General features: G+C 38.7%; 1 protein-coding gene across 2 annotated transcripts in view; it reads right to left on the reverse strand.

Moving 5' to 3' along the window:
- Positions 1-16394, reverse strand: part of PPP1R9A (protein phosphatase 1 regulatory subunit 9A) — a 141407-nt gene that overhangs the window by 7235 nt on the left and 117778 nt on the right. The window contains exons 12-18 of one of the 2 annotated variants that reach the window (XM_061996567.1): positions 14462-14619; positions 13592-13892; positions 8732-8819; positions 8563-8640; positions 6062-6260; positions 3392-3511; positions 104-286 (exon numbers count right to left, since the gene is read on the reverse strand). In XM_061996567.1, coding sequence (XP_061852551.1) covers positions 104-286; positions 3392-3511; positions 6062-6260; positions 8563-8640; positions 8732-8819; positions 13592-13892; positions 14462-14619 — 1127 coding nt within the window. The remainder of the gene's footprint in view (positions 1-103; positions 287-3391; positions 3512-6061; positions 6261-8562; positions 8641-8731; positions 8820-13591; positions 13893-14461; positions 14620-16394) is intronic. The other variant, XM_061996568.1, reaches the window with a different exon arrangement.

Below are 16394 nucleotides of genomic sequence, written 5' to 3' on the forward strand. Positions count from 1 at the left end.
ACATACAGGATTCACTGCTTTCTGGCAGGATTCTTACTTCCTTTAAGATTGCCTAAAGTGACGACAAATATTAAAGTTGGTTTTGAAGTCCAGTCAGTCTTACCTTGAGTCTACTCCCATCCAGCTGAAGAAGATGCTCCCCATTAATGTTTTGGGCACTGAATTCTGAAACATACTGTTCAAGGTTCAGGCTCATTAACCAGTGGGAAACCTGCTGCACGCTCCACTCCTGAACAGCCCGACTCTGACACTGACTGTGCTTAGGAGATTGTCCATCGTCAAGGATCTGTGACAAAAACATGCTGTGTTATCATTAAAAGGGTAACACGGATGAGTAGCAATATTTTTCTGTACAAACTGTCAGCATCAGAGCAGAGGCATCTGTACTATCTTCACACTACAATAATAGTAACAGTTTCACACCATTATATTACATCTAACCAGCTAAGAATTGGTACAAGGTACTCAAAATTCTTCTATCCATAAATAGAAGAGAAAGAATCTGGCATTCTTTTTAATCTCAACAGGGACTGAAATGGCCAGGTAGCACAAGTCAAAACAGATATGCTCCCATTCCTTTGCAATATTTTTATCCTTCAAATTAGGATCTTTCTGAAGGTTGCAATTAGTTCTGTATTTCACTTCCCAGACTCATCTGCAGACATTTATGATGTGTCTAAGCTACAAAACAAGACATTCAGGGGAAGAAATCCCTCAGAAGACCACTCTGAAGTCTGAAGTGATGACATTGAACAGCCAGTGAGACTGATACTATCTATGGAAGACTATGAGATGACACAAAGCAGTAAGGAACACACAGCAGCCCCACAGCCCTGGCCTGGCTCTCATCATGTTTTGTGGAGGAGGAGAAGGAGGAGGAGAGCACAGAAGCAGCACCAGGAGGGTCAGGTGAAGTGTCAGCTGCTGGAGTAGGCCCCTGTCCCTGCTCTGTCACTTTATTCCGCCCAGGAGTTATACCAGCGGGGCTCGAAACGAAAGCCACCCTGTCCCAGCTGTGGCCAGCAAAGCAGCTGCTACAGGCTACAGCAGCTGTCTGCTGTTTGAGCAGCTTTTACACTGGGTTAGAGGATGTGGAGAGCGCTCTCAGCTTCTATCTGTCCAGTTCTCAGGGCTGAGTCAAAAAACAGCTTAAGCACTATATTTTCCTTCTCCTGTCGCCAGCAGGAGCTCAGTGCAGCTGATGCTTGGCCTGGTGGATTTGCTCTGACACCAGCCCTCCTCCTGCTTCCAGCATACTGCAAAAACCGCAGTTTGCTATGGCCTTGAAAACACTTAGCAGAAAGAGGAAGGGAACTCAAGACAAGGACAGAGGGGTCAGTGACATCTGTGTGTTCTGCTTGAACAAGGGGGTTTGCCGCATAACACCGTAAAGTAAGAAATGGGAATCTGCAAACGGGGTGACACATTGCCACGCCACGGTCACACAATTCACCACAACAGCACACTAGTATCTCACCTCATCATCAATCATATCCAGGCTCTGAGTGAGGGAGCAACAAAGAAATGGGAAAGAAAAACATTATAGAAACAAAATACAGAACATGTAACAGTACGTAAAAGTTCAGGCAAGGGCAGAACCAAGATTTGCAAACAGATATGGCTACTCAAAACCAAAGAGATTTCTTTAAAAAAACAGTATTTCCAAAAGCAGAGAGGTTACATTGAAAGCTCAGCACACACACGATTTGATATCTCAGGTAAACCTGAGACTGTGTCAACGAAATCCCTTGGAGTTCCTGATCTTGAGACTTTTGAACCAGTGGAATCTTCCTGACGGCTCCAAGAGCAAAAGCTCCTTAATTAGTTGAGAACAATCTGCAGTAACTGGGTTCCTTCCTCAACCTTCCATTTTTTCACCCCCTTCAAATAACCATGTCAGGTCTGCCAGAGCACCCCGAGTGAAGGAGAGCTTACAGCCATAGCCCATGAAAGGATAAAGAGCAGAGCTGGACTAATCCCTTGCCAGGTTGGTTGTGGAGGTTTCCAACTGCAGCTTTTGCTGAACACATTGTCTGCTTTAGAGTCTGCAATTTGGCACACAGCAGACGATGGAGTAAACATTAATTTTTATAGACTTCTTCAGGCCTGGTATTTTAGAAGTGATAAAGTACAGAGCTGAACAAGCAAAATAAAAGCATTTTCACGATTTTAATTCAAAACCAGTGGGAATAGGACATTGTCACAAGAAAATAGATAATGCAAGGGGGACAGAACACAGTAAGAGAATGAAGTATATTATCAAGATATTCTTAATACTAAATAAAGTGTAAATGATGACTGTGTTGTTTTCAGTAATTCATAGAATATATAAACAGACCTGCACTCTCCTATGATGGGTTATAAATTTTTGTCTTTTATTACCTGCAGTAAATAACCTCTTAAAAATGGCTGGGTTTGTAGACTTGCATTTTGGCAAATAGGGTTGCACAAACAGCTCTCATTCTTTAAACCCATGCAAAGCATGTAGGCAGTAACAGAACAAACCTATCAATCATTAAAATAAAGCCAGGACATACATACTTCAAATCCCTTCCCTCTAGACAAAAAACACCCAAATCACAGAATCAAATCTCACATGAAAAATGTGAAGTTCTTACAGAGAATTTGTAAAAGAACAAAGGCAGGAGTTTCCTGAGTCTACAGGAAAAGTTGTCAGCTACTGTCGAATTGTGCAACTTCACTAACTATGGAGTGACAGAACTAGTATCTTAAGAAAAGTATTTGCAATGTATTCTATTCAGCTCAAGTATGTCTCCTGTTTAAAGGGTTAGGAATGCTTTTTCATGTTATCACTGTTTGAAAAGACTCTGGTTTGAAGTAACTGGATTCAAATCCACTGTGCAAAGCAAGCACAAAAAATGCAAAGTGGATTAACACATACACATTCTAATCAATATACATACATTCAAGTACAGTAACACACAATTACTGCAGGTACAGGCCATTATTATTTTAATGCATCAGGGTAAAAATTAGAGTAAGTGAAGGTGCCTTACATCTCAACTATATTTACCAAACCATACTGTATGTTTATTATCTCAAAATTGTCTTAATTATGTCTAATTTAGTGTATGCGTATATATATATATTTATGGGTCCACATGCAGACTGTAGGAAAAAACACACTGAAATGAGGATTAAGCATCAATCAGTAAACAAATTTCATTCTAATTTTTTATGATAATACCATGGGTCCTTTATTTCAAGCCATTATTATACGAAAAATTATAATTTAGAAAACAAGATCAATTACCTTCTCCCATTCTATGGCTTAAAAACTATCCTTTTGTTATTTGATTAATCATCAAGAAAAATGTCATGGGAGAAAGAAAACAACTACTTCCCACCATAAATAATTTCATCAGCATACCTCATCTGATGACAGTGCTAAGGAGTGTGAGAAACCTGGGGTTTTAGGTTCTGCTCCTAAACCGCTCAAATCGGCCGAACTTGTGCTGCTGGGACTGAAATCGTCATTGAATGTGAAATTCTGTGGAGAAAAAGACGAGTTAGAGTGAAAAAGGAATCTCATACATGCATTTAAAAGGGAAACTTCCTTTCTATCTTCCAGAAATTTCAGAAGCTGGCATAGTTCAGGAGTGATTTCAATCATTTACCAAACCAGTTCCAACACACAAGAGGTTGCCTCATTTTTAGTGTTGTTAATACACAGCATTTTTACCACTGTGTACTTCAAGAGACACCTTTGCCAACTTAATGCCTCAATGAATAGCAAACAGGTCTACAAGCAATTTTCAGACTCCCTCTTAAGGTGCTGGCTCTCATCCTGGAGCTAAATTACTGCTTCTGTAGGTTAATCACTAGCATTGTACTGTCCTCTAAATATTTAAGGCGAGCATAGCACAGGCAGTAATACAAAGAATAGGACAGAGGATTAATAAGCAGAGAGAAGAGCAAACTGATACTGAAAGAGCAAGGAGAACACTCCGTGAATCCATTTCTGAATTCCAAATAATTTCCTAGAAAAGTGAAAGGATCCTCCCTCTTTGCCAGGAAAAACTGAAACTGAAAGCAAAAGATATCTTTGGATATTATTGAATGTTACTTACTGGACTAAAAACTGTAAAACAAACCCTGCATTTTTCTTAACAATGCAATAACAGACACCACACACTACAGCAAAGAATAGCCAAAGCGTGAACATACTTTCCAGAAATACAGCAAAATTACCATCAGAAGAGGACAAAAATTGACAAGTATTTCACATTAGAGTGAGCACCGTAAGAAATTAAAATCTATAAAAAATTAAGGACACCACAATATTCTGTTTAACTTGAATACACAGTTGATGACGATATGGAGATCTCTAATCTCTAATCCAATATCCAATGGATCCAAATATCAAAACCAAACCCAATACTAAAAAGTTATTCTTTTAGCCCCCCAGAGATATTTGACCCATCTTTCCTGAAAACAAGAAATCCTCCAAAAATATCAGGTGGTTTTCCTCTTAAATTTTCCTGGAAATACAACTAAATATTGGTATCATGATGTGCTTTAAAAAACGTGAATAGCAACACAGAGCTGTTAACTTAAGAGTTTGCAAACTTTACAGAATATGTAAAAATGTTTTTGTGATCAGTTTGCTCACACTTATGTTAGAATTCCTGTTCTGCTTTTCCCAACTCTTTAAAGAGGAGGAGAAAATCTGAGCAACATGTACATAATATGTAATCTTTCAGCCCCCATAGCATTCTTAGGACAGCAGTCCAACAGGTCTACCCCCTGTTGTGTGAAGAATATGTATTTATTTTTCAAGTACTTTAATTTTTCTTTCATCTCTATTTTTTGCAAGCTTCAGACAGGATGAATTTAAGTCTTTAAAATACTTATGTAGGAAAACCACAAGACAGCCAAGGTCTGCTAAGAATATGATAGCAGGAAAAAACCCTCTCCAAAACCTCAACCCAATACTAACTGTAGAAAGGGTACTTTTTTCCCCATTTGGAAATTATTTTTATACAACATTTGTTTAAAGGCACAAGAAGGATTCACACATCTAATCCTCATCTTTCTTTTTCAAAAGAAACCAGGTAACCAATTAGTTTCTCTTTAATCTTCAGACATTTCACATGTGATGTTCTCTATCAATCTGATTTGGACTGGTCAGCCTTGTGTTGCACTCCTTACAAGGTAACACAACTCTGACCTTGCATAGCTTAGTGCACAGCAGAGGTAAGGCATGACCCGCTTTTGGCATCAGAAGAGTAAGAAATGCCTGTGGAAAATGCTCTTAGGTACATGCATGTGTTTGTAGAAGACAGAGAAATTAGATTTCTGATTCACCTTCCTGTATATATAAAGTAGCGTATCTGTTTCTTTTCATCAGACCAATATAAAAAAATCAACTGTTACAAGTTATAAGAAGACACAGGCAAAGAAATATTTTCCAGAAGTGAAAATAAACATAAAAAAGCTAAGTATATTACTATAACTGTTTTTTAAGGAGTTATCATGCTGAAACATTCATGCACATAGAAAAGAATCACACAGATATATTAAATTGCAAAAGTTCATATCTACAGTTCAAGCATCTTCATATAGAGAATTAAATACAACATCCAACGTGCATGACAAACTGATTTCATTATTGGGGTAAAAAAAAGGCAGGTGACTGATGGCATACAGCATTTATTCACTTGCAAACACCTTGTTTGAACATGGGTAGGTACTCCCACAATCAGTCCAGAAGAATGCAGAAAATATCTATAAATTTAATAGACAAATCTAGCATTTGTTCAGTGGATCCAAATGCTAATTTCCACTGGCATCACTTGCTTTTGTTACGGTAGAGCATATCAGTTAGTTTACTGAATTAATGTACATTACGACAGAGTAAAAAGGTAGAATGTGGAATGGTACAATGACAGAGACATTCTGTTCAGATGAGCTTTTACTGTACAATGAACACCATGCACTGTTTATTGTAGTAGTCACATATTGGCCTGTTCTTTTTCCAGAAACATGAAGCCAATTATGCCACTCAACACAGTGGGAATAGGTAGTTTTTATTGTCTACCTTTGACCCTTTTTTGGCTGGACTTATATTTTCAGAGGAAGGTTCAGTTGAGCTGGTAGGCGATGGTAGGTTGCTAGAAGAATTGGATCCCTTGCCACTCTCTCCATACCATGTGAATGGTACACAGTACGGGAGAGAGGAGGATCGCTCTGCTAAAGATTTAGCGCTTGCTGACTTCTGCAGCATCTCTCTGGTGGTCCTGTTTTAAGAGAAAGGATCAAGAACTTGTGTTAGATTATAAAACAAGAGAAAATAAAATGCTACAGAGGCAGTTAATTGCAAAAAGAGTGACACTCCCTTGTAACTGTGACTAAAGAACTGTTTGGCATACAGCTGGTAGAGTCATACCTGAAGTCTCCCTTTCAGCAAAAGAGGAACAAGTGTGTTCTTTTGATTCTGTTTCTAACTCAAGCTCTCTCAGACAACATATGTCCAGCAGAGACAAATGTCATCTGAAAATGCCTGTACTCCAACTGTGCAGGTGTAAACCAGCTCCAGTCAAGACGCCACATGTTGTGTATGTGCATTTCTGAGTCCCAGTGGTATCTCAGCACAATTAAATAGATTAGGCTCAGCACTGACCCAAGCAGGCGCTGATTCCCATTGCAGGTCTGGCTTGGATTTCAAGCACAGACAGAATGAAATCAGGTGTATCTGTATCTATCTACAGAGTTGTGCCTTTGTTACAACCACTAAATACTCATAGAGTATTTATACCTTGATTTTAAAGTTATTAAAATTGAAAAAATGAAAGAAGCACCCATGTGGTATTATCAGTCTCACTCTCTAATGCCTAATTTTTTTGCTAAATATATCATGTAAATGGTACAGTATTTAAATTAAAAATAACTATGCAAATTGTCTGCCTCAATGAATTTATGTACATGCTATATTCTCATATTACTTACATTAACGTTTATATCACTGTTTTGGAGCATTAAGCTACTGCTCTTAGTAGCCATCAGTAAATTACATGTATGGAAATCTCCTCTCAACTTCTACCTTCCGGACAGCTTCTAAATCATTATTAACATGATCACTAGAGCTTTGTATGTATCAATCTAATAAGCAACTTGTCTAATAAGCAACTGATCTCTCTGTGCTGAGATCTACTTTCTCCAAGGAAAATACTCATGAGATCTGAAAAAGGTCTGTAATGTACGATGTTGCCATTAGGAACACACCAAGTTTTTACAAACAAGTACACAATTCCCCCACCCTGTGGGGGAAGTCTGGGGCTTGGTATTTAAATGCTATGTGAAGTTTTATACCCTGCTAAGGGCACTAGCTGCCTTACAGCTACATAGAGGTACAGAGAAATTGTTTTAACAGATCTCTCCTTGAACTAGGAAGATCCAGCAGTAAGTATCACCAACTCAGGTCACACTGCAAGCAGACACACCAGTGGAACCAATTGCAATAGGTTTTCTGACACCAGCAGAGAGGTGATGACTGCTGCCAAAGATTACCGAAGATCCTGGCAGATATTTGCAGGATAAAATGTATGCTGAGACAGAAAGTGCACTGCAGTGGAGTGTGCCTGAGGGAGTAACTCAGAAGTCTAAAGTCTTTTCTGATCTGACGGAGTTACAAAATATACTTGCCACTGTCAGCAAATTTCCACCAATGGCTATGTACTGGTTTTCTACCACAACGACTTTCTGGGTAGCATTCAAAGTTTGCTATCTTCCCGTAGCTCTTTTATCATGTAAGTTTTCTTTTCCACTACTCAGGTTTCTGAGTTTTCATGTCCTTTCTAGATTTTTGGAACATACTGATTTTGCTCAGTACTTCTGACATGAACTTTCATACCTGGAATCAGGTATCACCTTCTGTAGCTATGGTCTTGTTAGACTCATCTACACGTGAGGACAGACCTTCAGTAAAAATCCACACTAGTTTTTTTGCAGAAGATTGCTTCCGCCCATTTTGAACATTCATTTATTTATTCAGAGTCCAGATGCTGCTGGTGTAGCCTCATCAGATCTCACAAGGAATTCACAATTCCTTCCCTAGAATTTGGCGATGTGACAAATGCTGTCAGCATTCTTCCTGTCTAGTTTCAACGTATGATGTTCATCTTCTGAAAGGATTCCTGATGTGGGTGCTGTGAAGCTGCAGTAAACAGCTGCTGCCCATCCTCATTCTAGGGGCTTTTTCAAAAAAATATATGTGGAATTATGTCAAGATTTCTGGGTTTTGTTAACTGACTGTGTGTGCATCTTCTAGTCCAGCTCTGATTATTTCCAAAAATCTCATTAGTAGATGCAACAGTAGTAGCAATGTCATGATATTATAAGCCTCCAAGTATTTTTAGATTATATGTTAGTCTTTCATTAGTTAAGTAATTAGGGCCTGTAAACTCAGAAGGTTATCTCAAAGCTTAACACTTATTTACATGAAGTCAGTGGGACTGTTCATGTTCCCAACTGCTGGGATGATGAGGTTTTTGCAATGTTTCTGGCATATAATTTATTTTACACTTAATCTTTTACCCATACCTACTGCCATAGGTCACCCCAATAGCTTCTTTTTCTTTCCGCTTCTTTCCCTTGTTTGAACTCCTTCTCAAGGGAGCCCTAAAAGAATATTAGAACACATCAGGAGAAATCTTTGAAATTTTACTTTCAATCTTTTTAATGAAAAAAAAAAAAGTAACAAAATGCTTACCTGAGATGTGCAAGTTTTCGCTTTAGTTTTTCTGTATGCCCTATAGTAGGGCTAGTTGTTCTTGCTGCCTGAGCACATATAGCACCATCTAGGATACATTTGTACACGGAAGAATGTACATTATTAGTTTTAGCTATTTCACTTTCCATCCAGAACAATTTGTATATCTTTTAATAATTAGGTTATTAAAATATGGACACGTGTGTGAGTACACAATCCAATTAGGTGAATTCTCATTTTTAAGAAGTTGATGTGAAGCAGAATATAAATAAGCAATGGCTTTAGGAATTTGAAAATACACATGAAGAAATCTCATTTTAACTGAAGAACATTAAAAGTTAATTTTGGTTGAGTTTTAATGAACATGTAGTAAGTTGAACAACATAAAAGATTTACATGCAAACACTATAGTGAATCAATTTCTAAACTCAGCATTAACAGCTTAAGTTTTCTTTTATAGAATTAATTTAGTATGTATGCTTCACTTCCAAAAAGACACCTGAAATATTTGCTTGAACTTTGGAGCCAAGGATACCTTTTAAGGTGGACATGCTAGGTAACAATTTTCCCTTTAGCTTGAATATCTTTGTTAAAATATACATTTAACTCAAAATCCAACCCTTATGAATTTTTAAAAAAAGGAAAAAATTAAATGTAGCTTAGTTAATAAATTTGCCCTGAGACATTTACCAATATTTTATATCTTCTACAAGTGCTGTTAAAGCCTAAAGAGGAAACAGTCTGTAATACCTATAAAGACAAAACAATGAATCTGAGTCTACATAACATCCTGTGAAATCTATATGGAACCTAAATAAAACACACAACAGATGAAAAATTCATACACAGTTTCCGTGATTCTTAAAAAGTGTCCCCAAACACTCCAGAGGAAGTAAATCAAGGTCAGTCATTCATGTCACTTCTGATTTGATGACTTATACAATGTGACCTCAGATGTACAGGGACTTTTAACCGAAAGCAGTGCCGGGTTTGTGGATTTCTCCTACTGTAGCTGACATAAATGAGGCCCTTAAAATTAATGTAAAATATCCCAGCACTGTCACAGGACAGTCAATGTGTACAGAACTGTGCTTGGCTTTTTTGTGGATAATATTTGGCCAAGATTTCGTTCAAGTAAAAAATTCAATGCACAACTGGTTCACATAAACACTCGAAAAGCAGGGAAACAAGCCTCTGGCAATACCTACACTCTAAAAGCCATTCTAGTCCTTATGTTAAAAAAAGCATTCAATAACAACTGACAAGTAACTTCATTCCCAAAAAGCAGACAAAAAATAGTAATATGAAGAATAGCAAAAGGTAGGTGAAATCTCTTGAGAAGAAACCCATTCCCCAGGGAGGCCACAGAGAACTTTAGGCAAAGCACATTTTGCATCAACCTGACACTGTGAACACTTCTGTCTCCTCTTATGGTTCCTCTTTCACACTTAATGCATACTTCCCATTTAATCGCTGTCAAAATACCACTTTCAGGAATAAAGCTGTGATGTTTATTTTCACCCTAGCTATTCAGAGGCAAGTGAGGCTGAGAGGCCAGAGGATGGTGGGCTTTTTTGGAGAAACTTCTTAATGAAAGTAAATTAAACTATAAGGTACACAGCTTTTGTGGTGGGAAAATAATGAAAGCATTTAGTAGCTGGAGTGGAAGACATAATCTGGAGACCTCGCAAGGACACATAGCAGCTACCTAGTATGGCAAATTTCTGTTCAGACCCTTGTATCACTGTATGCCCACTCACAGGCAGCTTGTCCCAGCTAGGCTTTCTGAATGACGACAGTTTGCTGGGGAAAAGATTAACGCTGGCTATGGGGCACAGTGGAAGATGGATGTGGCTAAGTGCCAAAATCAGATTCAGTGGCAGAGTAGATTTGAATCTAAGGGGCCATGCACACACGTTGGCATGCGGTTCTTGGCATGGGGCTATGACCACCAACCAGGTGTCCTGCCTGGGCAGGAGGACACTTTGGCTACCCTGGATGGGTATATCTTCCCTGACTTCTTGTAGTTCTTCAGAAAGGGTGAGGGAGAGATGGTTCCTCAGAATACATTACAGAGAAGCTGTATAATCCACCACTTTCAGCCTCAAGAAGCTGGAGCAAGTAATCTGTGGCTGATAGATGTGAAAGGAGACTAGACCTAACTTTCTTCCCCAAGGTCACAAAATAGTTGCATCCAGCCTCACATCAGTGGAGTATTGCCCATAGGGATCACCTTGTCTGCCTTGCACAAAACAGGCACAACTGAATAAAATAAATTAATCATACACATACATTAAAAAGTTGTACTTAAACGATGAACGAATAAAATTCCTCATCATACTGTAATGAAACTGATTTGATATCACTTCAGCTCTTCCCACAACACTACAGGATCTCATAAGGAAAAAACTCAAAGACAAGTGTGACCCTGATAATGTTCACTTTTGCTAATAAGAGATTAACTAATGGACACACATGTGTCCACAGATGTGTTCTCTTTGTATCTCTAAAAAAATTCTACCTGAACATACAGAACAAACACAATGTCCGTTTTTATCTTCTGACCTGTAAGAGTTTGACAGCCAAAATCAAATTAAGATAGTATCACTAACTACACTTGTCACCAAACAACTGCTTTAGGATATTTCTTTTATTTGTAGGTCCTATTAAATGCAAATTTTCCATTTGAAACTAAATTTATCTAGTTTGATTTTTATGTACTCACAGAATTTGGATAGACCCGAAAGCAAGTAACAGTCACAGTGGGGAAAGCATGAAGTCAATATTTAGACAGAGATTATTTTTCAAACCTAAATCAGAAAAAGTGACACAGTGGGTGGGATACCCATTTTAGAACAGAATCATGGAATGGTTTCATCTTGAAGAGACCTTTAAGATCATCAAGTCCAGCCTTTGTCCCAGCCCCATCAACCACTAGACCATTTCCCTAAGTGCAATATCCACCTATCTCTTAAACACCTCCAGGGATGGTGCCTCCACCACCTCCCTGGGTAGTCTGTTCCAGTGCCTGACTACCCTTTCAGTAAAAAAATTCCTCCTCATACCCAGCCTGACCCTCCCCTGGCACAACTTGAGGCAATTTCCTCTTGTTCTCAGACTGACCCCTGCCTCGCTACATCTTCCTTTCAAGGTAGCTGTGGAGAGTGGTAAGGTCTCCCCTGAGCCTTCTTTTCTCCAGCCTAAACAGCCCCAGATCCCTCAGCTGTTCCTCATACAACACGTGCTCCAAATCCTTTACTAGCTTGGTAGCCTGCCTCTGGATCCTCTCCAGCACCTCAATGTCCTTCTTGTAGAGAGAGGCCCAAAATTGGACACAGGATTCGAGGTGCAGCCTCACCAAAGCCGAGTACAGGGGAGTGATCACCTCCCTCCTCCTGCTGACAACACTTGGCCTTATTGAAACTCATGGCGTTGGCCTTGGCCCAGCCATCCAGCCTATCTAGATCTCTCCGTAAAGCTCTCCTACCCTCAAGCAGATCAACACTTGCTGTCATCTGCAAATTTAATAAGGGTGAACTCAACCCTCTCAAGTATTTCTTACACTACAAAACTAGTCTCCACTAATTTTTTGTCAAGATATTTCTCACACATCGTTTGGAAATGAAGGATTTATTACTTCACTGATGCATCAATGATACACTCAAGCTGAAGTACGAGTTCAGAAAGTCATGTTCTTACGTTCACATCTTTATTTTTACTCGCAAAACTCAAAGATAGCATTTAACTTCGATTCATTAGCAATTATACAATTAGAAACTATACAATTAGATTAGCAATTTCAGAACTCACGTAAAATTCTAGAATATATGAACCTATCCTAAACTCAACACAACTTTATTGATCTGTATTTTAGGAATCTGTGTGAAATCCCTGTAAGAAGAAAAAATAGATTGTAAATCGGTGGCAAATCTTTACAGACACAAACACAAACAAAAGTCTTGAACAAATTGTTCTTTTCAACTAATTTAAGTAAGCCAAAGTCTGTTATGAACCTATCTAGACCTTCTCTCAGAGTGCTCACTTATAAACAATTTTTATCATGTATTTTATCTTATATGACAGATAGAGAATAAAAGGTGCATAGCCAAGAATGCTGAAGTTGCGTAAAATGCTAATTTTGACTTCACAAGGCATCTGAAAAGGAGGGCTCAGTATTCTGTGCTATATTGTACTGCCAATGCACTTAAGAAACTAGTGTCTGAGTCATGTACCTGAACTAGGTATGATTGCGTCACGTTTTATCCAGCTTGCATTTAAAGAATCTGAATTAAGTGAGTAACAATATGGTCAACTTGCCCATCACATTACATGGTATTTCTTTTCTGTAAATGAAGAGTATTCAGACACTAACCTCATGTTTAATCTAGACTATCCACCTCTCAGCAACAAAAGCTACAATCTGTTATTCTTTTCTTTACACTTCTTTCCCCACCTTCCAAACAAAGCATCTAGTGGCACCAAAATCATGTAATTCAAGTATGTACACTGTGTTAAAAGCATGTTTCTAACACAGAAATGTGCCAAAGTCCAGTAATTTTGGCTTTTTTAATAAAAAATCCAAGATTTTCTTAAAGGCAACTTCTCTCTAGCTTCTTTCAGTGTTCTAAGAAAGTAAAAAAAAGGAAAGGGAAGGAAGTAGTTCCCGATCTCATTTTAAACTTTGTCCTTTTCTTATACCATCATACGAGATCATTTGCAATTTTCTGACTTCCAGGTAGACAAAAGAAGTTATGAGATGATGGCTTTCTAGTTGCTAAGCTCCTACTACACAACAAAATTCATAAAGCAGATATAAGTGAGCAAAATGATGCATCAGTGTATTGTAGAAGATAGTAATACCTTTATCCTGTAAAATACTCCTGCCAGCTGGGTGATGCAAAGGAGATGCTTCAGAGCTGTGCCCAGATTTTGAAGGAGAGGAAAGAGGACTGTCTCCCTGAGCATGAGCGGAAAAGATACCTCCTTTGTGGTGCTGTTCTTCTTCTTGGTTTTCAGTTAGGTTGTCAAGTGAGATTGTTGCACTGCTAGCCACAGGGGAGAGGGAGGAAGCACCAGAATCTGATGCTGGTGAGGATGCTCTCATGCATAAGGGCAGTGGTGATTTTGAAATGTGAATGGGACTACTGTAACTGTTTGACAGCTGTTGGTACAAGAGATTATAAAGCAGGTTATACCATTTAGTAACCAACCAGAGCAAGGTTTACTTTGAACATGCAATTATTTTATTCATTATTTACCCTTCAATTCATACAAAATGCTTTAGCAAGTTATGCCATTACCTTTTGATATCACACACAGTGTTGTTTATTGGCATTTTCTTTCAGATGGAAGGTCTTTGCTTGTCAGAACAGGACAAAACAATGAGTGAATATTGTGTTAATATACTAGCAAATAGAGGAATGCACAATTCAAGTTCCTTTCACTTCCTGCATAAATGAAAGGACTCATTCTGCATTATGAAGCACGCATCATTCAAAAAGCCCGAGATTCCTGTCAGAAAAACACACAGCAAAATCAAAAAAACAGGTGTGCTGACTCAAAAGAGACCAGACTCACATATCACTCAAGGACGTGCAAAGCATACTGGCCACAGAAGAACAAATACTGCCTGTGCTACAACGAAAGGACGAAGACAGAGAATGAAATTACTTACAGGGGCAATCTAGCCCTCCACAAGAAGCCTGAAAGAGAGGATAGAGTCTTTCTCACCTTTCGTTCAAGGCTGTCTTCTCCATCAGTTGAACTGATGCTATCATACAGCCTTGCTCTAGAAGGCCTCTGCCGCTTGTTCTTCACTGAAAGCTGAGCTCGAGTCTTCAGAGCTTTGGAGTCCAGCCTCTCTGTTTCTGGCACTGCTTCATTGAAATCTATAGGGAAACGTGATTAGAAGGTATTTAACAGAAGAATCACTACTTTTGCTTAAGACAGGACCTGCAACTGTGAGTACATGCACTTTGCATGTTTTACTTGTACCTTCATGATCATTAAAGTACACATGAAAAGAAAGTTATTTGCATAAACCATTTACAAGTTTATCTATACAGATCCAATAAGTGCATAGCAAAGAATCAACTGAAAACATTTAAAAACTCAACAAATGATTCCCACTGTTATGTGAAGGACCATACACTCTCTCAGAGGGACTTGCATGTGCTCGGTCTGCAGAGAGGTCTCCATCAGGGCATACAGCAAAGGAATCCTCATCTCATTGGTCTTTGATAGACATTTTGCAGCATCTGGATGAATATGCCAATTTAGACCCAGGGGATCAATTAATTTATCCCCAGTCCTGCTCTTTTAAACCACTTGAAAAGGAGGGACTGGGCTGTCATTTTTCCCCACAGTTGCCCCACTAAGCATCTCCCTTACTACTTCACCAGTTGTTGTCAAATTAGAGAAGAAATATCTAGAGCAGTCCTCTGGCAGATCTACAATTTAGCATAATCAGAATGGCTTACAAATTTAGAGAATATGACCTCTTCTCTCCTGTACCAAATGCCTCCCAAAATAACCTTATGTACAACATGTGCAGATTACGAGCAAGCAAAGTCTGCATTCAGTAGTGCACAGAGTGATATAGTATCCAAATAATATCCAAATATGAGGTAGTATCAGATAACCATTTGTCATATACAGTCTAGCCTCACTTGCACTCAGATCACATCAGAAGACACTCTGCCAAGCCCCCTTCCTTAAGCAGGAGTCTAGAGGACGTAATCATTACTATGATTATCACCACCTACTGCAGTTGTCTGGTTTCAGCTTTCCAACAGCAACACATATTGGCAAAATCATTAGCAAGGTACTGTTACAGCTTTGCAGGAAGAACTTGATAGTGCTGAAATAAGTTTTCACTGCAACCAGCTGTGAGTGATGCTGCATAAAGCATGATGACATAAAGAATGAAATTAAATTAATCCATCCAGAAATTTCATGAAAGGCACCTGAATCACAGTTGATCAAGGCAAGAAAGGGTAGGTCATGATCTGTACAAAAGCAAAGACTCTGGCTCTCCCCAGTTAGAAAAATGACTATATTGCGTGGAGCAAGACATGGACTGTTAGATCTGTCATTATCCTGATCTAATAGCTCAAAAAAAATCTCTTGAGAGATAAGGCAGCGGTAACTACTGCAACAAAATCCAACACAGAGTCACTAGAAGGTCGAGGTGAAAGCTGGGACGTGTACTCTGCTCTCCTTAACTCTACAACGTTGCTGTGTTTTCTGAACATCTAGGGTTTGTGTAAATGTCGTCTCCTATCGTACTTCAAAATAACGAAAATGTACTTTAAAATAACAAAATGGAAAAAAAAAACCCAAACTCCCCAGTGCTGCATTATTTTTATATACTATCAGAAAGGAGCTGGGCACTTTCACTCTCACGCTAACTCACTGCTGCGAGAACTTTCTGCTGGACAAATAATGAAAACCTATTCCTTTGGTTTTGAATGGAAAGCAGTTTGAAATCTTTCCCCTTTCATCTACTGCTCAAACACCATTACACGATACATGAAAACTGGAGAAATATTTCATATAAAACAATGGAACAATGAAACCATCTTAGCTGCCTAGGTCCAAAGCCACGCTATTCCTGCATGTCTTGTGAGCAAAGTATACTAAACACTTCATATAAGGCTTTCCT

This window comes from Colius striatus, chromosome 5, assembly GCF_028858725.1.
Source record: "Colius striatus isolate bColStr4 chromosome 5, bColStr4.1.hap1, whole genome shotgun sequence".
NCBI classification, from domain to species: Eukaryota; Metazoa; Chordata; class Aves; order Coliiformes; family Coliidae; genus Colius; species Colius striatus.